The sequence below is a fragment of the Calidris pugnax genome, unplaced genomic scaffold (genome assembly GCF_001431845.1).
Source record: "Calidris pugnax isolate Ruff unplaced genomic scaffold, ASM143184v1 scaffold144, whole genome shotgun sequence".
Taxonomy (NCBI): Eukaryota; Metazoa; Chordata; class Aves; order Charadriiformes; family Scolopacidae; genus Calidris; species Calidris pugnax.
The window spans coordinates 361558-389050 of NW_015090911.1; the positions used below are offsets into that span (position 1 = coordinate 361558).

The 27493-nt window shown below is 39.4% G+C and overlaps 1 protein-coding gene across 5 annotated transcripts in view; it reads left to right on the plus strand.

The window, feature by feature from the left end:
* KIAA1328 (KIAA1328 ortholog) overlaps positions 1-27493 on the plus strand; it is a 179758-nt gene that overhangs the window by 49410 nt on the left and 102855 nt on the right. For all 5 annotated transcript variants that reach the window (XM_014949408.1, XM_014949406.1, XM_014949410.1 and 2 more), the window contains one exon: positions 21689-21816. In XM_014949408.1, the coding sequence (XP_014804894.1) occupies positions 21689-21816 (128 nt within the window). The remainder of the gene's footprint in view (positions 1-21688; positions 21817-27493) is intronic.

Genomic DNA, 27493 nt, shown 5'->3' on the forward strand with positions numbered 1-27493 from the left:
AGAAAAAGTGTTCTGTTTCACTTAATCAAAGGAAGGATTTTAGTGACCAAGGTCAGCCTATTTTTGGACAAGTAGAAGAAGAAATAACTAAATCTGCTCAGTGATACTTGCTAGTCGTAAGAAACAGAATTAGAAAGGCCTGTATAGCGCCAGTATGGCCTTAAGTATCTGCAGTATTTAAATTACTTAGAAAAAACTGCATAGGCTTTAAGTTCTTCCCTCCATATAGTTAACTTATGCCATCCTTATTTCTTTATCTTATTTGTATTTTTTGAAGCTGGAGCTAAATCACAGGATCTGCATTTTTATTATTACTTATTTATTTTTTTATTCAAAATGCTTTAGGCCTTTCACTTAAAATTGCAGTACAGAATTGTTGAAACTTAAAAGTGATAGTTGCTTGCAGCCAAGCTTCGAAGAGGATTTTGTAGCTTCAAAGCTTTGTCATTCCTGACAATCTTTGTGGCACCACTGCTGTAAAACTGACTGCATCAGTAATTTTTTTAATTTGATATTTCAGCTATGGTATAGTTCTTACTATTTTCTTCTTCTGGCTTCTGTTCTAAAGTCCTACTCTCTGTTGGCCAAAAGGTTTTTTAAGTAACTGTCTTACAACAACTACGTTGTATCTGACATGAAAAGGTGCTGTGCAGGAAATGAGAAGTTGGGTATAAGCATCATCTAGAGAATAGGCCCGGGATGCTGCCTATCTCTTTTAACTGAGTCCTTTTTTCATTTCAAGCCCATAGTACATTTTCCTAAAACTTTAACAAGCAGTGGATTTTGTAGGCATTTGTTTCTCACTTCTATGAGCGGGAAGGGTATGGATCCTGTGGATCTGGGAGGGTTGCATGTCTGGTTTGTAGAATCTAGAGTATTGCTCCAGCTTTTCAGAAACACCTCTATGTGGGGTTGAGGATCCTGCTGGTGCCTGTGGAGATGGGGTGAGGAGCACTTATGTTGTTCAGGTTTGTAACACCAGAGCACGTGGTGGGAAGGGACACAGATGTGGCCAGTTAAATTGCTATGGGAGGCTGATGAAATGCAGACTAGTGTAACTTTCAGTTAAGTGTGATGTGGCTAAATAATACCTCTGAATCTGCCCTTAATCTAAGGCTCTTCCACGTAGGAGCTGGGCTATCCAGTAGATAGAAATGACAACATACAGCTTTTCTTATAGGTAGGTTGTGAGTTGCTGCTCTTATATTTACAGATTAAAGGCTGTGACCTGGCTTCCAAACTACCTTTGATCTGGTTTTCAAGTGGCCTTCTGACGTACACATCTCTCTGTTTTTACCGTACAATTCTTCTTGGGTTATCTCTCTCCTGTCCCCCAAAAAAGGTATCTATTTCCCCTGCTTGTTTTAATCAGAAGAATTGGTTAAGTTATGAAGCCCTTTCTGTTGATTCAAATGGTTGTTTCATCTTGCTAAATTTCATGTAGCTGTGTAGGTAAGGCTTGTGTATTCACATACGTTGACTTGAAATAGCTACAAATTATATCTAAATTCCTTGGTATGTGTTTGGATAAGCTTCTTTATTCAATGGTACTACCTGTGACATTGATGTATTTTTGTTAATTGATCTTGAAGCAGGCTCAGTGGCTTTAGTTTGAATTAATTTTAAAATTGCTCTTTATCTACTCCCTAAAAATCACATGCACAGCAATTTCTTCTGTTGAATATGGCTTGGTTTTGTTTTTTTTTTTTCTTTGCTTAGTAGAAACAGTTTATTTAAAATACCCTGCTACATCTATTTGTAAGGATTGTGGAAAGCCATAAATATAAATTGAAAAGGAACCAGAGATGTTTTGTTTTTCTCAAAATGGTGATAGAGGAGATACTAGTTGTGGAAGAAAACAGTCTGAATAATACTCCTGAAAATTGTGTTTTTATACAGCCAGAGCTGCAGTGCCATTCTATATAGACAGCAGATGGCAGCATTAGACAATGTATGCTTTGTCCAGGTAGCCAGAAATCAAATGATTGCTTTTTGGGTTTCTTTTGTTCTCCCCCTTTCCCTTTTTTCTTTCATTTATTTGTTATACAAAGTAACTAGGAGCTCCAAATTTGAACAAACTACAGGTTTCATCCTTCTCTTACAAAATTAATTTGTGAAAGAATCTGTGTTGGTGCATGGTACAGTGTGCTAAGAAATTGTTCTCTGGAGTGAAAATGAAATTTCTTTGCAGGAGGGTGCAGGGTGTGGGGAGACAATGCTTTTTCACTGGACTCAGGAGGATCTGTCTTATCCCAAATCACATACATCTGTCCTTCCTCCACCTACTTAGGGTACAAAATGTCATCTGGAAAAAAAAAAAAATTAGTCATAATGTAGCGGCAAAACTGTTGCCTGGAGAGTGTGCCTGCTGAGAGCCAGACGCAATTTGGAAACAGTAATAAGTTTCCCTTGATATGATTATTTTCACTCTGCTTTAAGGGGGAGAGAGGATGGAGAAGTGTTTGTTCCTAATGGGAATGCCCTTGAAAGAACAAGTAGGCGCAATCAAGGGAAAAATATACATATTGTGCAGTTAAGATTGCAGTTCTTCTACAGACTAGAATAGATTCTAGTTAAATTAGAAAAGAGGTGGATTATGTGCCGAAGTTCAGTGCCGCGGTACTAGCCCTGCAGCAAATGTCAGCATCTCGGCTGCGATGAGCGCTGTGTGGTGGTTTTGGTATGAGATTATTTTAGGGTGGTTAGTCAATGTCTTCATTAATATAGTGAGAAATGCAAGACACTTGTACCAAATATATGCTATCCTTAATGCAAAGGATGCATTAAGCACCTTTTTTTTTCAATGCTGCTTCTTATGAGTAAGGCTCCACCATTTGGTTTTTTTTTTTTGCGAGCAAAATGAAAAATGCACCTATATAGCATTACCTACGCTGGAGGTAGAAAGTTGTCTTTTGTTTTTGCTGTCTCCATCTGTAGTATCCCATCCTTCCTGCTTAAAGGAAACTGAATAAAAGACTATTGTCCATTTCTGGCAATCTATAAATAAGATTGCTGCAAAGTATGGGAAAATTCTTTTGATATGCTAAATTATATAGTAGTTATAGTAGTTACAGTTCTATAGTATGTAAAGGGTAGCTAGGGTGGTTCCTTTTGTATTTTGGAAATACGTCAGGACCAAAGTGGTAGGCTTTGAAAATGGTTTAGAAGCTGTGGAATCAACTTTTCCTTTCAAAGAAAGTCCAGGTAGATTTGAAAGGGGGTAAAACTGCAGCTGTGAATGATCCTTCCCCAAGCCAGTGCATGAAAACAAAAAAGCATAGATAAACGGAGTGATTTTTAAATGTTCTACTTGTTCACAGTGTAAATTCCCAATACTGCCAGTCGCAGCTACAGCATGGTACTGGGCCTGGTGGTATGAATGTTGTAACATTTATCTTTGCTTTTTTGTCACTTACTTTATATCCTTTTTTTTTTTTAAATTCCTGATGAGAGAATCCTAGGTAAATCAGGGCTGTGTATTCCAAGTTGCCTATTACATTAGTGCAAGTCTGCTGTATTATTCAAGCAAAGCAGTAATAAAAGACTTAAGCCTTTATGAGTTAGCTGTAACAACTTCTAGCCAAATTTCAGACTGTATTTCACCCAATGATGTGCTGACCTGTCTGGTCCCTTCTTCTAGTATATGCAAGGGTTTACCCATGAACAAGAAAATAAGAGGAATATCTTCCCTAACCTATTAGGAAGGTGGCAGCAGTACAAGTGGATTCTGAAGGGGTTTGTACTGGTTACTAATCCAGAAGAAAAGCCAGTTGTGGTTTTCAGGCTGCTTAAATTTGTGGCATGAGGCACTAGGTGGCCACATAGGATCCATTCCACTCTTGATTAGCCTGATGTAAGTAAATCTGCTTTTGCTTTGAATACCTGCTGCAGAAGTGCCAGCCTCCATACGTTTTCTCTGGCACATGGAGTCCCCCATAACTTTCCTGCCAAATGCCAGATCAGGATATGTTGTAAACAGCTGATTTGGATCACTCCCTGTTTGGGATTGAGGTACTGAAGTCTGCCCTGAAAAGCATTTAATTTGTGTCTGCAAAATGCATTTTATTTTAATTGTAGTTTGGCCAATCCTTTCTTGTTTAGATATGACCTTTTTCTGTCATTACCTGTATGTATTTCTGCAGGATTTTTAGCTTTTGTACATTAAAAACAGTGTGAGAGCGTATTATCCAATATCAGTGTAAGGTTGTCCAAATTAGCAGAGGTTAAGTTGTACATTGTCTGTATATACTGAACTTCAGGAGTATGATATTTTTTTTTGGTACCAAATTAGCAGAGGTTGTACATTGTCTGTATATACTGAACTTCAGGAGTATGATATTTTTTTTTGGTGACATTTTCTTTCAATTTTAATACAGGCTACATGAAGCAAAGAATAATTTTTGAAAACTTTTTTCAACTAAGGTCAATCTTTGGTCAGTCAAGATGTTCTTTTATGGGTTTTGTTCTACGTTTATGGCTTTATTGTTTGTGAATCTGTTATCTTGACTCTTGCTAGGAAAGAAAATATTATTGCTAGTTCTTGGCTCTTGCTAGGAGAGAAAAGATTACTGTTCTGTGTTTGGTCTGTGATCATTCTTTTGCAGGGGTGGGGGATTTATGAAGAACTGTGAGGAGAATTTCATACTTCAGATAGCCCCCCCCCAGAATTTGTCATTTAAATTACAACATATACATCTGCTGGTTTTGAGCATGATTTGATGAATTTAGCTTCTGGGTTGCATGTTACATGGGAAAAGCTGCAAGGACTGACATACCATTGACATCAGAAAAGCTGGGCAAACATATTAAAAAAAGCCTAAAACCCCAAATACTAATACTTTCCCAGTGCAGCAGTATACAGACTTACCAGTGTCAATGAATATTGTTCTGCTAGTATATTTCTTATTTCATGCTTCATTTTCTCTTCTCCCAGAGCTAGAAGTGTCATGAAGTGTTTTGCATTATAAGTACTAGGGATATTGTGTAGAGACAGTATTTGCCATGTTCTAAGAAATAGAAGGTGCACAGTGAAATCTAAGAAATTGAATAGACAGTTCCACCTCTACCATTTTCCAAAAGATATCGGCAAGATGTAAATGTGTGGGCACTGGGGAAGAAACTGTGTATGATCGTCGATGCCTTTTCCTTCCCCTCCCGCCTTTTCTTTTTTCCCCGTGCAACAAAACTGATAGATGTGCTTAGTACAGACAGGTCTGTGCATAGGCTTTGCATATTAGTGTTCACAGTGGTTAATGATATTTAGGTTCAGCCTAGCTATCAAGAGGCAGAGAAAGGAAAAAATACAGTGAAGCAGTGGCTCGGCTTCTCTCAAATGGGTTTTAATTGAGCTTTTTGTGATGAAAGGCTAATGGTATCTGTTTCCTAGAGATGACTAATTCTGTGTTCCAGTTGTAAAGCAAAGAGATAGGGCTGTAGTCAGAGAAGGCTTGTAACAAAATACGGGAGCAGGCATTTGGTTGTTGACTAAATATTTTAAATGCATTGGGTTATGCTGGGGGGACGAAAAAAACTACCTATTTTTGTTACAGGTTGTACACTTAAGGGTAACAAATAGGAACACTATGGCTAGTGCTAGACAAATATTTTTTAACAGGGCTGTTTCCTGCTGTAATTCTTGGAACAGGAAGTAAACATCTGTATCGGAGAGGATTTGCTATTACCACTGATAATTGCAATGATTCTCTTCTGTGAAAGCTACTTAACTCCAACAAGATATTTAACTACATATTTTAACATATTTGTATGGCGTGCATACAAATAAGGTCTATTTTCAGTGGTATTCTATACCTCTTTTCTGCATTGATCAGCTGTACTATATTCTGAGTACTTCTGTATATCACTGCAATGAAAGATTTTACTGCATCTTAAGAATGAATGTTTATGCTTCCAGCTTCGTACGTTTTTTCCAAGCTTTCTTTGATATAGATATGGTGGTGAAAAGGGATAGTCCCAGAGACCAATGGTGTTCAAAATACCAGTGTCTGAAAATGCAGCCTCAAATTGGTAAGCTTATTCAGGCAGAACAAATGAGAACCAAAAATGCAGATTCCGTCAATACGTCTGCACTTCATGTTTTGCTGGAGCAGGGAACATTAATAGATCTCCTCATGTTGCTCTGTCTGATGAGCTATATCTGGAAAACATGAGCCTTTCCTGCTGATGAGTTAGAAGTACACATTTTAAAAGTCACAACGGAAATGTGAAGAAGTTGGATGGTTCCCCTTCCTGTTCTTTATATTCTTATTTGAGTACATTTTAAAAGGATCATAGTGTTTATTGGTGAATACCTTATGTTTAGAGCTGGGGAATTTATCTTCTCCCAAGGGTTTCAGGGTAGGAAATGGCAATATTGGCAATAGTGCTCAATTTGTTCTTGCCCTCCAAAGTAGAAAATATTTACCTCCCAGAACAAAACTTAAGTGTGGTTTGTTTTTTTTTTCCCTCCTCCATTTTACAACCTTGGAAACTCTGGCAGACTGATAGGCTCAAAACAGTCACACAAGAGTGGATCTCACTCACTGTAATATAAATGGAAGGGACTCTGTTAACGAAAAAGCAAAGCACAGGAGAATCTTTGTATCGGTTCCTACATGGCTGAGTCTGTAGCGAGCTTCAAAGGTCTTGCATCTGAGGAAAGCGATGACATGAAGAAAGTATTCAGTGTGGAAGATCATGTAGAGATCAAGAGAATTGGAAACGAAGTCAGCAAAGTAGTATTTCTAAAGAAAGCCTTGTATAAGAGAAAATAGAGGATAAGTTGGAAACTATGTCTAATATTAAAGGTTTTAGGAACAGAAGGCATGAAGGTGAGAGCTCAAGGAGGAACCAAAAGAACAGTTAAGACCATAAATATGTGATGATGACTGTAGCAGGATATGAAGTAAAAGAGAAGCTGGATTTTGTAGGACTGAGTGAGGAGCGGATCCTGAATTTCCGTGCTGGGCTGAGAAGCGTGACATCACTGACAAGAGGCTGCACCTAGACGTATGAAATCTGAGGGCTTGTATTTATACTGGGGGCAGTTCTGCTCTTACATTTAACATTTCTCTTACGGCTGTGTACACAGCTATTTTGATTGGGTGCTGATTTCAGTGGAGGCTGCTTTTCTAAGTGAAGCTCAGCATCATCAGTCTTGCTGTAAGAACCAAGCCCCGCTAATAGTTCTGTTCCTCGCTATTCCAGTTGTGAAGAAGGTGGCCCTTCCTCTCTCAATCAGTATGCTACTGAGTTGCATGGCCTATGGCTACGAAGACTGGAAAAGTATTGAATAAGTCAGAACTTCAGCATTCATCTTTGAGAGGTGACTAGACTTGCTTGCCTCTGTCCATCCATTTCCACACCAGAACTTCCACTGAAAATAAAAACTTGTCTTAAACCTAATTCAGAGGCTGATAATAAAACATGTCATGTGGTTAACCTTTAATACAATGTAACATTTAAAGAATAGTTTGCATCTTTTGCTGGTAAATTACTACATAAATATTTAGATTAGGTGCAAACAGGAATGTGGCATTATTTATGGATCCATATTTCTCTGGCATTTCAGATGCATGGTTGTTTTGCTGCTTAATAAATGCAGACATTAAACGAACAAGCACACAAGAAGTGCTAATTTTAAAGCTTTGCAGCTCAGAGGAGAAAAATCTCCGCATGTTTTGTTGGAACTGCTTGTCTCCTGTTGCAGGATAGAGAGAAATCATTTAAAACACTTGCAGTTGCATTAAGCTCCTTTATTTCTGATACTTGTCATGGAGTGACATGTCTCACCTGGTAGTGCAGATTGGTAGCAGAGCAACCTGTCAGATCTGAAGATGTTTTGCTGCTGTCTGTTCCTTCTCACTTCAGAGGCAGATGTGTTATGGTACAGTTACCGCTTTAATTTTTGCCCCTATCTTGCTTCAGTTCTCTCTCACCTTAATCCTTGGAAGGAGAAGTCAAGAATTAATGAAATGTCTTACTGGTGAAAACTGTCAAAAAAAGCGGAAAGTGCAGATTCCTTTTTTTTTTTTTTCAGGTTTAGCTAGAGATCAGACTGTTAGGGAGACTGACCACAGAGCTACATCACCAGTACAGGGCACAACAGTTCAGAAAATGATCCTGAAATAATAGCATTGCAAAGTCTTGTGGAAGCCCTCTGAGATCTAAGACATGTGAATTCTCTCACTGGTGCTGCACAGACTTCTGTGAAGTTAGGTAAATCGTCTACCTTCTCTGTATCTAGCCTTCCCCTTTATGAAATGTGACCTTCCTTGTAGAGTGAACATAGAAGGATGATGACAGTAAGTCCATTTATCCCTGCAAGCTATTCAGATACTGCAATGACAAACCATCCTAGCTATTAGCACGGGAGTAAGTTTCCATTTGAGATGGAAAAGATACAGGTGTTTCCTTGGTTCGTTGAAATTAAGGAGAGATACTGAGCAGCTCTGCTCCAGTCTTGGCTTCTAAATTAGTCCCACACTTCAAAAGTTAATTCTCTGGGAGTCTTACTCCTCCATGGTCTCCATAATGTTTATCAATGAGAACACCTCCCTGAATGTTCATGTTTTTTTGCCTTGGGCTTCGCTGAAGTATCACTTGAGGCCTGTAGGATCTCGTATTCCAGTTCACTGAACTGTTCACTGAACAGTTTCCTGTCTTGTGTTTTGAACTTCTGCAAGCAAAGTATCTCCATAGCTTTATTTATTTATTTTCATTTATGATCCTCTTTTTGAAAGCCAGTCACTTCTAGTCTAGGACCCTTGCAAGGTATTCACATGCACTAACTTTCCTTTCCTACTTGTTGTGAAGAAACACGCGTTCCCACATAGCTTGGTGTGCAGCCTACCTTGGTGACTTGTTGGTCTGGAAAATACCCCTAATTTCTCTAATTTTTATAGGCCCCTATTGTGTAGAATCTTTTAGTGTTGAATATTTTCCCCCATTTCCCTATAATGCCTTTGGTCTGTTGGCTCAGAAATTTATTACGATCATGGGAATGCATTTTACAAGAAGGTCTTTTCAGTACCTCACTTGACTAGGCTCTTCCAAGCATCCATGGTGAGCCCTGCGTTATCTGCATACCCACTGGATCACACATATTTCTGATTTTGTTTATAAGGAGAGTGGCTGTATGCATTGAGGCATCTAACTGTGAATGTGTCTGTACTCCAATAAGTAAAGAATTTGCCAAAGAAGTATTTTCTTACTCAAATATTAATCATGTGAGAGGAAGATATCTGAAAGTATCATTTTCTTGTTGTCAGTAACTATCTTTATGCAAACTCTTTTCAGCTATTTTTTATTCCGATGAGCACTTCTGAGTTTAGATTTCAGGATTCCTCTCTTCTGGAGTAACAGCCCTACAGCACTGATATCCTCAAGGCTAACACTTACCAATGTTTCTCTAAAAGGAACGGAGAACTATAATGGGTGAAAAAAAACAAGTCATAGCTATGGAGAAAAGGTTCTCTCTTCTCCACCAATATACTAGACTTCCTTGGTTTATACATATCTAGCTGGATATCTTGGTATGGTCCATGTAAGAAGCCAAGAAGACTTCCAGAATGCCAGCTATTCTTCTGTGATGATAAGTGTAAGGGTAAAGGAATGAGAAGAGTGTTTTTCTTGCAGGAAATAGCACTTCCAGAGCCTCATGAAACCTTTTTTTTTTTTTTTTTTTTTACCTCAAGGCATGTAAACTTCCAAAAGGACAAAAGTAAATGTGAATGGGTCAGTGTCATGCTGGGAATAGGCCTCTCTTGGAAAGACCCTTTTTCTAATATAAAACTAATCAGCCAGAGTAAGCATCTTTATCTCCAAGAACAGTAGAAAAGTCCCAAGAGCTGTATGTTTGGCTCCTGAAGTTAAGTCTTTGCTATTAATACTTCCCAGTAAAATCATTCCAGGTCAATTGTTTTTTTATTCTTCACTAAATATTGACCATTTGATAGGGTAGCTTCAGAAAGTCAAGTGTGAGGGAAAGGGAATTTTGCTAACATTCTTTCTAGCAATTTACGAGTGGCAACAATTCTCTTCAGGTGGAGAAGAGGTATCTTCAGTATACTTAGCAAGTTCTAATTAATTTAACCTGTTAATTGTAGTATGATGAGAACATAAAATGTCTGTACTGTATCAAATGACCAAGTTAGGTGTTTTAATGCTGACAGTGCCCACAAGCACGTGGCAAAGTATAAGGACAGGACAAGCAAATAGTAATACTTACTGCCAAAAGTCTCTCAATGTCCAGAAACCTGTAATTAAAAAAATGCAGTCAGAATATTTCTCTGTGTTTGATAGTGCTGGATGGATTTATTTTTTTTTGTTATGAATTTGTTTAGTTGAGTTCGTGTAAACCTTTAAACACAGCCTCCTGTTGAGAGCAGTTCCACAGCTTAGGGGAACTCTGTGGAAAAATATCTTCCATTTCTTTGTCTGGGACCTGGTGGGTAGAAGTACAGAAGAGCTTGTAAACACTTGAATCTGTCTGTTCAGTTGCTGGACAAATGCATGTTCTGTCCTGAAATGCTTCCAATATAAATTTTCTGTCTTGCTGAGTCCTGTGTATTTTTCTGGCTCAGAACAGTTCTCCTGTTTGTGCAAGAATAAGGGCCAACCTGGTCCCTTTGGTCTACTGAGAACATCAAAATACGTATTTTTCCTTATCTGATTCCCTTCCCTTCATATAATACTAAGGTAGTTGTTCTGATCTGTCCTGGTATATCTGCAGAACAAACATATGTAAGCTGGGACAGCGTTGTACTGTTTGTACCATACAGCTTCCTTTTCTTCTCCAGTGATCCAGATCTGAAGAATTTTAAAACGCCTGTTAATTTGAGGAGCTGTGCTTCACTTCTAAATCTCAAAGTGTCAGGAGGAAAGAATATCATTATTCATTAGATTGGCAAAGCAGCAGTTTTGGGTCTTGCAATATGTGGATGTGTCACCTTTTGGTCTGGGAGTGAGGGAACCAAAGTCAAGAAATGAAATCTGGAGTGTTGGCAAAACAAATGTTTCTATTTTTAATTTCTCTGTTTTAAGCAACCCTGTTTACCTAAGGATGTTTTCCGTTTTGAGCCGTGAGGCTCATTTTTGAGTACTGTTATTGCAAAGAGAGCCTACCATCAGGAAGAGCAGCAGAACACACCCTGTTTCAGACAATACTATTTGGGACCTTAGTGCTGTAAATGATGTAGAAATGTGCATATATTAATGAAGGGTATAATAGGTTTCAGTGAAAGTGGGAGATAAGATGTGTTAATCTTGTATATTAAATAGTCCTACAACAATGAACCTTATAATGAGGCTGTTATTAAATCTTTTCTTCACTGCCTTCAGTTCAGCGAAACCAGGGCTTTTCAGTTTGGCATGTTTAAGGGCAGTTGTTACAAGAAAGGACCAAGTTTCTGAGGCCTTTGATGTTATTCTGAAATACTTACCTAGTTATGTGTGTAGCTTGTAATGGAAACGAAAATCTTTGGAGCACTCTAAGATAGAATACTTTCTGGTTTTGTGTTTGGGGACACCTCCTTTAAAATTAGTATTAATGCGCGTGTATGGAGTTTGATTTGACCTCATCTGCCTTTTAGGAAAAAGAGCGTTGTATTTCTCTCATCAACAACGTGCAAACAGATTGTATTCTAACAAGGTTAGAAAGACTGTCAAAATAGCAGTAGTTTTAAAGACAAAATTTTCTAGAATGATCTGTGATTTTTAGGTACTGAGCTGTTCTAGCTGTAACACTGAAGGTGGTTCCATAAGAAGGGCAAGATTTCTTGGCTCACTGGTATTTTTATTTTTTTCTATTTTGGTCCAGTGACATTTACAGATTTTTCATCTCGTCGCTTGAACTATTTGCAGATAGTCAGATTAAAATCTATGTGCTTCTGTGTGAGCATGTTCTGGCTTAAAAGGGTGAAAAAACAAAGTTGAAATACCCAAGGCTGGTGCAGACTGATGCAGAGAGGCAACCGCGTGTAGGAAGCGTTGAACAAAAGAATTCCCCGTAGCGGCCAGGTTTCCTCTCCTGTGTGGACCTGAAAGAGGAATCTCTTGTTCCGAGAGTGGTGGGAGCTTGGCTGAAGGAGAGTCTGCTTTCCTCCCTCAGCCTTATTCCCATTTGAGGGCTGTAAGGGAAAGGTTCCGTGAGACACATCAAGTATATATAATTAAGAGCGATGATTGATTGTTTCCTGCAAGGAAGCAACAAGACAGACACCACTGTGTATTCTCAGGTGATCCCCATTCTGATAGTAACCAAGACCAAACCTGATTAGCTTTGTTATAAAACGAGTTGATGTTTTGTGATCTTACATTCTCATTGCCTGCAAAGCAGACACCTTTTTGATTTACTATGCATGTTCTTTAATTGAGATGGAGATGCCGTAGCTCTGCTCTCCCGAAGTTGAGGTTTTACATTCCATTTCTCTTTTTCCTCGTCACCCCCTTTCCTCCGTGCGTCTGACTCCGAGCTCACATTTATCCTCTTAAATAACTCCTCTTACTGTGTCTAAACATAACAGGCTGAGCATCCTTTCTCAGATACCTCAATTCCCATATAGGCTAAAAGCACCTTATCTCTCCTCAGGCTTCTGCCAGGAGCTCCGTTGTCAAATTAGAGTAAAGAACATGGGTGTTTTAATATTGGGTAGTACTGATATGACAAATGGCTTTATGTAAACAGTAATGGTGGCTACTGTGAAAGATTTTTTCTTTTTTTTTTTAATTCTCACAAAGGCCTGCAACGAAACCAGCCAGTATTTCCAGTGGTGGGTATTTTTCTCTGCCTGTGTGGATGGAGGGGAGTGAGATTTGAGGAGGAACGGTAGCAGGAGAGGGGGATCGCGCCCTGCGTTTTCCTGTTTCGGAGCGATGTGTTTAGATCCCTCTCTCTGTAACAAAATTAACCTCAGAATTTGACAAGTGCTCTGTGCGGGTCGTTAGGAGCATGGTAATATCCAGCGAGGTCACTAGATGGAGCGACAGGCCCATTTTTCTTGCGGCGGGGGCTGACCAGTGCTGTTGACGGCTTTGCAGATGCACATATGGTAGAATATTATCATTTTATGGTTACAATTATGAGCAATTTGATAGAAAATGAAAGCTAAATTATGCAGTGTTCCTTTTATTTGTTTAATTTTGCGCTCTAAATATGTAAAAGGAAAAAAAATAGCACTATTTTTGTATGGATGGTGATAGGTGCATTACCTTCTTTTGGCTTCGTATGCCTCACGCAGTACAGGTTAAGATTATTTTCTGTCGTACGTGATGAAATGTGTGGTGTTGTTCTCAGATGCTGGGACTGTTTTGCACAGAAATTGTATATGGCTGAGTCTCCAGGCTCCCTTTTTCCATAAAAAAGGATCATACGTTTACCGGCTGATAGACAAAAACATAAGTAACAAGTTCCTTAGCAGTTACCAGTGGAAGAGACTGGGTAGCTGTGCCGTCTAAGCAAATGCCAAAGGAAATCTTTAAATCCTGAAAGTTACTATAGATGTTGGCAGAGCTCCTCTGAAAGGAGCCAGTATGTTCTGAACAAACTCTTCCTTGCCAGTGAAGGAAAATTTCCTGCCACCGCACGTCTTAATCCAAAACTAAAAAAATTTTGTAGCCCATGCCGGGACCAGGAACCTGTTATGATGATCAGTATTTTGTGTATTCAGGTTCTTATTTTTTCTGTTATCATATCCCTTATGTTCTTTATTATAAAAATGCATGTTTTCACTAGTGTATGCATAACTTGGGTTTTGTGTGTTGTGTTCTTCCCTCCTTTTCACTAGAAGAAAGTTGTTAGCATGGCCAGGCTGCAGAATGAACCTTTATTTTCTTTTTTCTTTGCTTGTAAGTATAATTTTGTCTGTATTAATGAAGATAAGGCTGGAGATGTGTTTTCCACTTGGAATGGAAAGTGCAAGCTCTGAGATGGTATTTGCATTTATTGATCCAGGCACATCTGCTGGCATATGATGGCGTGTGATATTTTTGTCCTTACCCACCTTTGAACCAGGGAACATGGCAGATAAGCTGTCCAGTTTGATTGGCACATCCTGTGGAAAGGATTTTCAATACATAGGATCAAATCTGGTACCCTAAACAGCTTTTGCATTTTGAAAGTATGATAGAGACCTCTCTGAGTCCATGTGCTACATTGGGAATTAGTTTTAGGCTTAAATGCTTTCCTTGCTCTCTTTAAATCATACTGGCTATCTTTTTGTTTGGCCAATTTTAGATGTACTGTATTTATATGGTGCATTTCAATATTTTTCAGTATCTTTATAGTGAACTTGGGGAATTTCATCATCTGGGTGGAACAGAGCATCTTGGTAGATGATATAAAACTCAGGCTATCTATAAAAGAAATTAAAAATATTACAAGCTATAGGAATAAATCATACTGGCAAATTTAACCAGCATAGGAAATCTTGTATCTTTTACTGCATTTTTTTCTTTAAGATCAATTTTAACAGTTGCCCTGCAGGTGGTATGGATAGAGATGGAAAGATTATTTTTCGAAAACAACTCATTCATCTGTTTAGGAAACTGTACTTTTTATTTCTGTTTCCACCTGACATCAGTAAGTCTGGAGAATAGATTTGAATTTGATGTTTTACATACGCTTCATGAAAGCTCCAAAGGACTTCCCTGGCTTTGTCCCTAACTTTATTCTTAACTGTGTAGCTTTTCTTTAGGGTAGGTAACCATAACTTAACTAATTTGTATGCACCATATGCAGTCTTGGCTCACTTCAAAGTGTAATCAAGTCATGAACTAATTACAATACCATATTCCCAAAGAATGTAAATTTAATTTCCCTTCAAACAGAATGGGAATGTATTAAGCAATTCTTTTATATGAGAGCTGTGGCATTCAACAACATAATGCTGATGCTTCAAAGAGAAGTGAAGTTCTTAACTTTTGGGGACCTTGTGACCTTTTTCCCTATGCATCTTCCCTTTTTATTCTTGCGTCTTGTGTTAATTTACTGCCTGGATAACAACATTAAAATATTCAAGTGTAAATTAAAATGTAACTGTTGGGCTTCAGATTGGAGATCACTCTATCTTATTGTATGTGACTTGTGTCTTTATAGCGTTTTCAGAAATGCGCTTCCTGAGGATTTTGGAGCAGAAAGAGATTGTGTTTTGCATTGAAGGCTCATAAGGTTCAGACCCGCACCAGATGATTTCTTTAATACATTGAAAAGTGGATGTGCAGAAAGTTCCCTACAGGTTCTTAGCAACACTGTGCCAAGGAGTCCACATAAACTCAGTTATATAAGAACGAGCGGAGTGAAGTTGTTCATAAAACATTTTATTACCTTCAGTCTTTCCAGCTTCTTCAGAGTTTAGATAATAAACCTTCATAGAAGTTACTAGTCTTTACCCTTTCTCAGAACAATGATTCACATAGGTTCAGGCCACTTATTTTATTTCTCTTAATTTTAAAGGCAGGAGAAACATGTTAGGTTTGACTTTGTTCTGTGCCTGGGTACTCTGGTTTCTGAAGTGCAGTCCCGTTGTTGCTTTTCTGAGGTGAGATTGTCGAAGCGCAGGACTGCATATGTATTAAACACAAGCTGTATTTTAAAATTAAATGTGGGTCAGCTTCAAACGAAGTAAGTAATTGTTTAATGCTAAAGGAAAGAGCTTAGAATATCTTAGTTTATATTTTAAAATGTTCCTTTTAGATGTTAATTCATTAATACCAGCAGTTTATTTTTATTCATACGACTTACATTCATATGTAAGTAGTTGAAGCTGCATTATTTTAATCCTTTCTTTGGTTAGGAAGGAGAGAGCCTGCAGGTGGAAATCAGAACGACATACATATTGCTTCTTTCCCAAAAGGCACGGCATCTTTCTCCTATTGATATGCAAAATATTAAGGTAGAAAATAAACCTCATTGCCTCATGTGTCAAAATACTGAAAAATATATGCTTGCATGATGCATGGAAAAATGTGGGCCCTCTTCAAACTGGGCACGCTTGCAGGGGAATCATAGAATTGTCTTGGTTGGAAGGGACCACCACAAGACTCGTGGCCCTTTGGGGCTCCGCAGACTCTGCAAATTCTGTTCCCAGGTATCGTGAGTGCTCAAATGTAGCTTGTGCCTTAGATGTAGATACAGATATAGATTATTTGGAAACTCAGCTATGTCGGGTGTTTGAGTTTTGTTTGCTTTCTTACTACTGCAGCAGCATTTTAAGGCATTTTTTGGCTACTGGGTAATGGTGCATTGGGATGCCATAGTAGTACAAGGTGCCTAAGTTATAGATGCAGAGGTGTGTCTATTAAACAGACGTGAGCTTGTTGTGACGTGGTTCAAGTTGCCACAGTCCAGCTGCATTTTGGAAATGGTGGAGAGTTGGTGTTGCAGCCAAGCTAAAAAAACCCTTACAACAATACTAAAGCAAAGTAAATTAGATCAGCCAAGAAGTGCTTGATGCTACATACTGTGGCTGTGCACAGCTTCTTGAATAGGTCTGGCTTACACACTCCTAGTTGGAGGGCAGGCAGAAAACCTCAGGTCTACCTGCAACTTCCCTGAATAGGCTTTTTGGAGACAACCTAGTGTCTGTGATACTTCCTGAGTGTCTGTTTTTTTCACAGCTTTTGTCTTGAAGGGACAACCTGAGGCAGGGAAGAAGTTTGGTCTTTGCTTAAACTGCCAGTATGATGATAACTAGTCAGCTTTCTAGATGTGTGTCCTTAAGCAGGGATTAAAAAAACCAGAAGTGTTTTGTGGCTACTAGATCATGATTGCAGATGTCAAAAAGCTTTCTTCATCACGTGCTGAAATCATATCCCTGAAGGCTTCCTGTATCTCTACCGCAAAGTGTAAGTTATTGCCATCTTATTTAAATTTAAATCTAACTTGTTCGTGTTTGACTTTTTCCTTCCTTTGCTTGTTTTATTCATCTTTGCATATCTCTGTAATAGCTCTGACTCTCTAGAGAGTCTGCTGTTGGATATAGGGGCTGATGGGACTGGAGCATCTTGTTGCTGAAGATGGAGATTTAGCTCTTGTGTTCCCTCCTGGACAGGGATCAGAGTACGCAGCCTTCAATGAAAGGATGGTCCAAGTTGGAGCTGCAGGTGGGGACTATGGGAGTCATCCCTGGGCATCTTGTTTGATGCTCAGGAAGTCTCTTAGGGCTTTTCTGCCTGGGTGAATGTAAGCAAACGTGGGCCCTAAGTTAATCAGGTGCAAGATGGATCTGGTCTGTTAGTGCTGTGCCTGAGCGGTGCTAATTTTCCCCACACAGCTGCAAGACTGGTGAGCTGGGGCTGGCTGGTAGAGCATGGGACTGCTGGGCTGCATCTCTGGGCACAGTTATGCCCGAAGACTCCCGGTGCCACAGCTTTTCCATCTCTGAAAAGGGAATAGTAGAGCTTATGCCTGTCCCAGAAATGCTTGTGACAAGCCATTGAGGAAGGAGTCACTAGGTGAGGAGTTCTCACAATCGCTCTGAAAATAGCCCGGGGCCTTTGTTATTAGTTTGACTGGTTAAAAAAAAAAATAAATCTTGTTAGTTGTGTTCTTCCTTGGGGATTTTTCTTGGAAACTTTCTTCCAGTCTTAAATTCCTGTGATTGAAGGCTGCTTTACTTTTTTTTGGTTTTTTAAAATAAAAGGAGGTAAAACCAAATAATTCTCCTTGAACGGCACAGGTTAAAAAAACCTTCTCTGTAAAGAAAAGGTCCTCTATCTTTCTTTTTCCTTTTTGTTTTCCTCTTACAAGAAGTGATTTGAGGAAGGCAGAGCTTCAGCAAATAGCCCTTGCAGGGTGGCCTGGCATAGGCAGCAATTTTAGAACCTGGGCTCTGGGTGAAGAGACCAGTGGGTGTTTGAACTGCTGTAGCGTGAACATCACTTGCAGAAGAACATTGCTCACAGAAGGATGTGGAAGCTGATGTGCAGAACTCAAAAGCTTTCTAGGAAATCACTGGATGCTCTCAACCAAAACACTTCCTCTATTGAGCTGGGCTTCACTTACAGTCAAAGAGGCATTGGAAACAGTGTACTGGGAACAGTACAGGAGGTCAAGTGGGATTGCTGGATATGGGTACTTTTTCCTCCCTCTCTTTTTCCCTGCAGGTTCTGGGGAAGCAAAGGACCATAGCTGTCTGTTGTGCTTCAGCCTGAGAGGGCAGTGGATAAGCTGGGAGTAGTTGGTGTAGACTTAAAAGCCTGAGGCTTAAGAATGGAGCTGCAGAGAGAGTAGTGTTGAGACTGTAAGGTGGATGGACCTTACTGGACAGGTGGGTGCTGCTGGAAGAGGTGTCCCCCTCTCCCAGCAGCCTGTTGCTTCTGCTCCCCTCATGCCAGCTCTTGTGCTTCACTGACCCTTTGCATTTCTGGGTCGTTTTTCTGAGCTCTTGGAGTGAGTCTGAGGTTTGGGAGAGCAGCAGAGCTGGTGCGGGTGGAGGGAGTGAGACTCTGTGGGGTGATGGGAGTGTGCCTTTGGCAGCAATTGAGCATTAAGTCAGCTGTGCCTTCTCATGAAACCTCACCCCTGAGAAAAAGCTGTTTGTTCCCTCTCTGATATCCCTTTCCCTGGAAATCTGTCCTGGCCTCTGTAAGTGTGCCACCACTGCATGCTACAGCCCCTCTTCTACAAGCCAGCTCTGTCTCCACTGAGGGTAGTATCTCTTAATAGCAATAAATGAACTCTTAATTCTGTGACTTACATTCAATGATGAAATTAACTAATTTATTCCATAAAATACATAGTATTGCAGTATGAGATGTAAATGTGGCTGTTGAAATCTTAATCTTTGCATTTCTGATTTTTTGTGTGGGTTTTTTTTGTTCCTTCCTCCCCCCCATTCCCCCCAACCTTAATACTTTACTAACAAACTGCATAAAATTTATTACTGGAATACATTCAAATGCATGTTTCTTTGACATAAAAATATAGTTTAGTGAAATGCCAAGTGCCACTTCTCTCAGGTAACTAACATTTTGTAAATCCAATATTTGTGTTCCTGAACACATGAAGAAATACCTGATGTGGATGTTTAGGCACATTACTTTTTCTGTGGAATGTAAATCTGTGGGATTTGTTGTCCTACACATTTTTTTCACCTTTAAGACTTTTTTTTTTGACGCACATTATGAAAATATTTGTCATGACCTGTGTATTTGTCTAGAGACTCTACTGCCATAGTACACGCATGCTCTTATTCTACCTGAATGACTTAAATATTTTGTGGCAGTGTTGTATATTGCCTGGCTAATTTCTAGGGGGAAAAAAAGAGATCATCTTGCTGCTTTTAGCAAAAATCCAATAGAACGGAAGAGTAAGATCTAATATTAAGGCTTTTTTTTTTTTCCTTAAGAACATATTCTGCAGTAAATGTACCAGCACGTTATGGAGAATTATCATACCTAGAGCTATTCTGCATGTGTCTTAAACAAATGAACATATTTTTTTTTTCCTATTTGAAGCTTCATATTTACTTAGTAAGCAAAGCAGGGCTTTGGACTTTTAGACTATGGTGGCTGTAAAAATACGTTGCTTAATGTAGACTGATTGTGTGAATGATCAAGGTTTTAATCTTCAATACAGGGAGTTTTAACCGTTACAATGTTGGTGGAATCTTAGAATAATTTCAGGGATATCTCAGCTGCCATTTAAGCTCATGTTAACTCTTGCCCTTCCCACTCATAATCACTTAACTGACCTTTGGACAATCCGGATTTTGCTTGCATGCTTTCTTAGTGGTAATTTTACGTGTCATGTTTTAAGCTGTATTTTAAATAAACTTGGCAGCTGCCAACAAGAGGTGGTGGCTTCATGTGCACAGCAAGGGCTCTGCTGTCTGCAAAACACAATGTGGCCCTCTCTTTTATGGCTTGCTGGCACTATGTGCATGATAAGCTGGGGAGTGAGGGCAATCTTGGCTAGCTTTCCAGCAGGACTGATATTAACAGGGGTGGCAAGAGCGAGGGTAGGTGCGTGGCCATCAGTCGTGTGCCCCAAGGCCACTTAGGGTACTCATTCCTTGTGCCAGCAGTGTGCTAGCTGGAGGGAGAAGAGGGTAAAATCTGTTTCGTGGGGAAGGGGTTGCTGGAAGCAAAAGTGAATTAAGAGGGCCGTAAAAAATTGATAAAGATAGGACTGTCTGTTTTTATATTCTGCCACATAACATGGGTTTAAATGAATTTCCCTATAATTTGTCTTCAAATACCGACATTTAACTCTTAGGCTGTATAAATGAACTGGCTTTTTCTAGAGTAAAATTCATGCCCTGCGTCCAGGCTAATATGTTCACCTACTATAAACATTACTGCCTATGGTTACAACCGGAATAAAAAATTCCTTTTATATACATCATAGCTGGCAGATACTCCTGAGACCACCACAAATCACTTCAGCCTTTTGGTGCTCTCTGACGAAATGAACTGAAATGTAAAACAGTTCAGGCTTCAGGCAGGCTGGCTCTGGAAAGCAGTTAGCTTGTTTAGACCATTGTTTGTACCCTCCCGTATTTCCAGGTGCTGAGCAAAGATATTCTAGGAGCTCTCCTGATTGATTTAAACATTGGGGTTTAACAATCTTCCATTCCTTCCTTAAATGTTTCGCTTGTTCTCTGTTCTAGCCTTTCATTTAAAGGAAAGAAAAATAAACAAACAAACAAAAAAAAACCCCTGGCAACCCCCCCCATCCTTGTCCTAAAGAACAAGAGGAAAAATAAGAAGAAAAAAAAAGAAAAAAAACTCAGGGTCATAACAGGGAATAACAAAGCAGTGAGTTATTTATGCAGCCATGATTGGCAAAAATGATTGCAACATGAATTTGCCCAGAAGCAATGATTAGATCATAAAAACGTTAAGGATATCTGTAACTCAACACCATTTTATAGATTGAAGAAGTTTTTGTTCCCTACCTTAATTGCGGTGACTTGTTATTAAAGTATTTATTCAGAGTAATCTCTTTGGACAGCGAGCCCTTATCCCATCTGCATGCATAATTAAAAGTGAGGGGGGAGAGAGGGGAGCATAAATGGTTTACCATGCTACATGAGCAAGGGAGGGAATTACACAATGACAGGTGAAGAGCAGATTTATCTCCTGTTGGAATTTCAATGCTGCGAGCAAGGCAGGACACTGTTGCTTGCTAATATCCTTGCAAACACCACAGTTGCTGCTTCTCCCCATCACTGTCCAAAAATCATTGCTGGTCTCTGGAAGGCCTGCAGCGCTGCATCTGTGGCTGTGGGTTTTGGAGCCATTGGTGCTCAAGCAAAGAGGTTGGATTTGGTTATGTGGGCTTGTGAATCCATGTCTGTGCTTAAAAATGGACTATTTACTTACTTGGCTGGCTATTTATTTATTTATAAATAAACATTGGTAATGTCTGGCTTTGCTGAATACAAATCACAGGGTTGTAATTGTTCCAGCTGAAACAATGTCATCACCTGCCGCCTGCTGCTGTCCCTTTTCCAATGATAAAAGAATTTGGTGCAATCCTTCTTTTTCCAGTCAGAGTAGAAAGAAGGTTGTACTTGAACATTCATCTCTAGGCAGATTTATCATCATTAGGCAGTACTCAAACACACAGTATCTGTTTTTAAATTGAACTGTTATGGATCTAAATCATATTTACACAGAGTAAGTTGGTATCTATTTGACTCTAACCATTTGCTAAAGAGTGTTTTTCCCTTAACTTCTGATGCCTCACCTCTGCAGCAGCAGTACAGAGAATGCCAGGAACTTTTGAGCCTTTATCAGAAGTACCTAGCTGAGCAGCAGGAAAAACTATCGCTCTCCCTGTCTGAACTCAGTGCTGCCAAGGAAAAGGAGAAGCAGGTAAGCTCTTTTCTCCCATCTCCTTTTTTAATGACATCTTTAAGACATCTTTTCTCTTTTACTAGAAATGCAACTTTAAGTGTGTTGTCTTGCATTGCACAGTGTTGAATACTGTTGTGATTGGCTTCCCATGAGTCCTTCCCTTAATACACGGATTGAAGGAAAACAAAAAAATCCCCCATGTTTTGGGTCAATAAAATGGGTGAAGTTAATTGACCATGGAGTAGGAATCGTAGGAATCCATGCCTTTGCTAAGGAAAAGTTAAGATACTCTTCTGTTTTCTGTCATGTTTCTTAAACAGTAAAATAATTGCAGCCTCTATAGATACAGCTTTTCAAATTTTCCCTGCGGCTTTTGATGATTGAAAAGGACATTACAGATGATGTATTTGGTCAATAAGTGCTTTCTCAAGTCTGTGCGGCAGCCCATCTGATTTGAGCTACCTATAATTATATATGCAGTTGAAAAACAGAAGATGTTGACTAGAAATACAACATGTTAAATTAAGTGGTAAAATGTTTCTCAGATGCATGCGCCTAAAGACTTGAAAACATGGTTGCTTGATAGTTTTTTCTGATAGCTAGATAGTTTTGATTTGCATCCCTGCTGATAGTGGATTTTACCCTAGAAATGAAGACTACTTATGCAAGTGCTCCACCTAATGTTCTTACCTGCTCTTCTCTCTGAGCAGCTTCCATCTGCAGATCTCCAGAGTCTTCCCTGCATAAGACTATGCCTTTTTTTATAGGATGGGGCCTTGATCCTTTCTTTTGCTGAAAGTCTTAAATGCTTATAATAGGACTAGAAGTCAGGTCACCAGCACAGAGTATCCAGAAGGTGGCCTGATGCTGGCTGCTCACACCTTCCCTATTAACAGCATTGCACAAATCCTTTGTCTCAGGAGCCTGTGAAGGAAGAGGTGCATTTCTAATGCTGTTCGTGAAGCAGGTAGCAATAGTCCTCCAACTTCATCAGCCTAAAGAATAATTTTTTTTATGCTGCTGATGGTTTTTGGTGGTGGGTTTTTTTTTTTTATTGTAAAATACATTGTTGGACATTGAGGTGTTTCTCAGGCTTTTAGTATTTATAAGCATTTCATTTCTATTCTTTGGTACTTTTATCTGCTTCCATTTTGTGACAGCATTGAGTTCAAAGCAAGAGCCTTTTTCTCTGGGAATGGATGGTGCCTGCATTCTTGCCTGTGCTGTGCAACTTGCTGGGGATTTCCATGGAAAGCAGTCCACCATGTAGTGTGTGGCAGCTGTGTTTGGAATGATGCCAGTACTTCTCTGAGGTTTCGTGGTGCTTAACCTTCCACCTTTAGCCTTTCAACTTCAAATACACGTATCTTGTACTGTGTTAGCACCTAGTATCCCAGTTTAATCGCATCTGTGGTTCCAGAGAAGCAGATAATAGGAAACCTTCAGACCATTAGCTGTCAAATCAGCATCTGATGGTACAGCAATCCACGTTCATCTGTTGTTCTTCTGCCTTCCTAATCACTCTGAAGTCACACAGAGACTTCTCTGAACCCGTTTTCCAATTTCACATGCAAAATTCTATCAAGCTTGTCTTTGATCCCATTATTTTTCTCTATACTTAACAGGTACTTTTGTCCACAAATGCAAATTCAGACATTATATCGAGGCTTGCCTTAACATTTCATTTATGGCCACTTAGTCTACAGCTCCAGCCTAGCAGGTCTGAAATTACCCTGGCCCTCTTGCCCTATGCAAAGCTTTGTAAGCATAGGTAAAAACCTGTCAAAGTGTGTTTCAATTGGTTTTTCTTATAGCTTGCAAAATATTTCTTATGTTTCTAGCCTTCCTCTTCAATTTTCTTTTGATGCAGTCCTGGTAGGCTTAGAGCTGTTTATATCTTGAATGCATTTGGCTTTATAAATTGTTACCTTTTTTCCCAAACAAGTGGTTCATGCTATGTTTCTCCTCACAGCTCAGAAACTGTGGCAATATTTGCCAGACTGCCACATTGGGTTGGTTTTCTTTCCTGACACACTCCTTCACGTGGTAGCTATCAAATCTGAAGAATAGTGACCACTCTGCTTCTTGTTGGACTATTTTGTTATTTTCACACACGTTTTTTTTTCTTGCTATCTTTTTTCTTCTTGCTGTAATACCTGAACTGTGAGCTTTTAGGGTTGTGATCGGTCTCTTTTTGTTGTATTTTTGTGTTGTCTTAACACAATTGGTTCCAGCAGGCACTCTGGTGGGGAATGCAGCAGGGGGGGATTTTGGGAAGTCGGAATTGGGAGGGGGGCAGATCCAGAAACCTTTCCAACTGTTCCTCAGCGCTGCCCATGCCAGGTTTCTCTGCCCTGCTGAAGCTTTTATGCTGTTGCTCTTTTTGTTTTAAGCTGGGCTTTGAAAAAAGCCGCCTTGTTTAAATGCTAGGCTAAAGGAAGTCTTCCCGAGTTTTGCTTGAATCCTGAATCTTTTCCCTATTGTCTGTTGTTGACTGGACTAAGGAAATCCTGGGTATGTCTGGCTTTAAATCAATAGGTACTAGCTTGCTCCCTAGTTTTCACTTATTTGAACTGTCTAGGAGGGGTAATCAGTGTTTCCCATTCCAGGTGACCACTGATGTTACTGGGGCATCTGTGCTGCAATGCAAGATGTCTTTCCAATTTTTCCCGTGTCTTCCAGGAACACGTGGGACTGCAGAGTTATACTCTGCACCGAAGCACTTCTTTATTCTTCTTGTTATGAGCTGCTCTTTCTTGTTCCTGTTCATTTTCCCATCTTTTTCCTACTTGTTTGTTTTGTTTCATTTCCAATGCTACACCTATATCTTAACATTGCCTGCTTTTCGCTTGCCCGGCTCCCTCATTCTTACTGTACAATAACGCTGGCCATGAGCTGTCACTTTCCCCTGGGTTTAGAGAGGTATTTCAAAGCATCTCCTTTCAATCTTTAAATGCTGGGCTTTGTGTTAGAATGAGACAATTAACAGGTCAAGAGAACGGCGGCGTTAAACATCTGTGGCGTTGTTGCAGAAAGAGGTGGAGTTGTGTGGGAGGCAAACACTGCAGTAGCTGTGTTCCTGTGGCTGAAAAGCAGCCATGGTTTGCAGCTATATCGGACTAATGCAGCTACTTTGGTGTTAACTTTTATTTTCGTCTGTTTTAGCATCAACTACCGGCAGCAATAACTCTGAAATCACGTTTTCCTCTTACCTAATATTGCTTCTTTATAACAAAAGTCAGCCCTCGAAATTTAAAGAAGCGTTCTGGTGGTAGTGAAATAAAATTGCTGGGAAGATGGTGGTGAGATGATTTAAGACAGAACTCTCGTGGAGTCAATAATCAGTAACTGGAACATGGAGCTTCCTTTTTTGTGAGATAAAGTTAATTCCATTTGAAAAGATACTTAAGGTGACATGAATTGAATTATTCAAACTGGCCTTCTCAGCGTTAACTCTAGGTTAATATCTCATGATGCCTCTGGTTTCATTATAGGAGTTTTAAGTACATAACTTTTTATAATAAATTCAATACCTAGAAGCCGAACTGAAATTGGTTTACCTTCTTCCAACCCATAAAAAGAAGCATTAATTGTAAAGTGAATATTAAAGTGGTCACTAAAGTTGACTCAGAGAGATTCAAAGAGATAGCTCTTGTGTAAAGGAAGTGAAGAGCTCTACTGAACAATAGGCTCCTGCCCCAATATTAATAGAAAATACCATCCATATTAAAGAGTAGTTAAACTTCTTCCATCAAAAATGATTTTTGGATGTTCTTTCTGCAGCTCCCAAATGTTCAGTCTTTGCCATTTTCATAAGCTTTAAACAGAGATGTAAAGAAAGTTGCCCTTGTTCTAGGTAATCGGGTCTGACCTAGTTATATAGTCACTGCTTCACTGCCATCTCAAACAGTGGCAAGAATCCAGTTTACTTTGGCAAGTGTCTGGCTGATGAGTCTGTAGATGTTCTGCAGTGTAGGGTAGGACTTCAGTCACGAAAGTTGGACAGGCGGCTGAGTTTCTGCAGGACTGGGATTCTTGAGCTACTTCACCTAAAAGAAAGATAATACCTGTAGTCTCAGTATTGCCTATTAAGCTGGCAGCTTTTGTTTCTTATTTGTGGAAGATTTGTGGAAGATTATCAACACATCTGCTAATTCCCTTGATTTACAAAGATTGTTGTTGTGTATGTGTTTTAAGCTTCTGTTCTTCCCCCACTCCACAAATATGGAGTGGGACTGTACACAGAGCAATATCAAGAATTTATTTTTAATGGGATATCTGCTCTTCCCCTTTCTTATGTAGTATATTGTCTGCATCCTGTTTGGTGTTTATATTTCAGTAATGCCAGAGGCCCTCATCAGGAACGAGGTACTGTTGTAAAGCACTGTGCAAGCAGAGTGAAAGACATGGTCTGCTTTGAGAAGATTGTAAAATCTTAAGAAGATTAAGTTTTGTGGGGAGGATAATATTTTTTTTTTACTTTCTTTTAAATGTTACTATTTCTCCTGAATCATTTGTTCATCTTGAAAAATGTTGACACAGTTGTGGTGTCATTTCTCAGAGTCCAAAGGAAGCTTTTTACTTGCAAGGACTAGAAATCCATGTTTCCTTTTCATGTCAGTAACTGAAATTCTTGTCCATATCATTGTATTTTTTTGTCTTAATAAGGGTGATTACATACTAAAACTTCAAACATTGGCTATTTAATTTATTACTTTTTTCCTTTGAAAAGGATACTGAAACAAACAAGTCAGTCTTCAGATGCCCTTACTTTCTGATTGTCTCCAGACTTTCCCATTCCTCTCTTTTTCAACACAGGTCACCTTTAAACGCATTCTTATCTTGCCTAAAGAAAAAAAAAATATATCCCATATATGCAAAGGGTTTTGAATGCTATAAGGTAAACCTGCATGATAGAATTGACTTTGTCTGTTTACCCAGCTGTACAGGAACAATGGATGAGCCCATATCAAAGATACTTGAGAACTGGGATAATAAATAAAGAACTAATTTGACTGAAGACCCAAGGGTATTGGAATAATTTTACAAGGCCAGACAGAGACAGAGTTTTAGCATGAGTAAATACCTGGAATAGCCCAGCCTTCTTACCTGTGTTCCTTTTGGCAAATCCTCTGATCTCTCTCTATGCCTTTCTTATCTGTAAAAGGGAGATAAAGTTTTTGTTCTCATTTTTAGAATGTCAGGTTTTGGGCGCTTCCTCATGTGTTGTCAAAGTGATTAGAGATGATAGCTCAAATTTAGGGTGGTCTGGAGCACACTACCTTGAAACAGGATGAAGAAAAAACATGCTTTTTCCTTTCACCTCTAGATTACCAAGTCATAGTTAATTTACCTGTCTTTCCCTAAAAATGCTAGCACCAAACAGTAATGCAGATGGACATAAATGTTTCGACGAAAAGGAAACATCAGTATGGAAATATCTGCATATTGCTAACATTCACAATAGGACTCCACCTGGGCTCAGTCCCCTGGAAATGTGTGCCCTAGTAGAACCGTTTGGCTGGCATAAAAGCCCCGTCTGCTTCCGTGCTGTGAGTGGTGCTGAATTCGTGGTGATAAGCACTTCACTCTCAGCTCACTGCTTAAGCGAGGTGTGAGCAGTTCACTGCTTAACTGAGATCTGTGCCAGTTCACCATCTCTTTGTTCCATTGTCTTTAATCAGCCTTGTCTCTC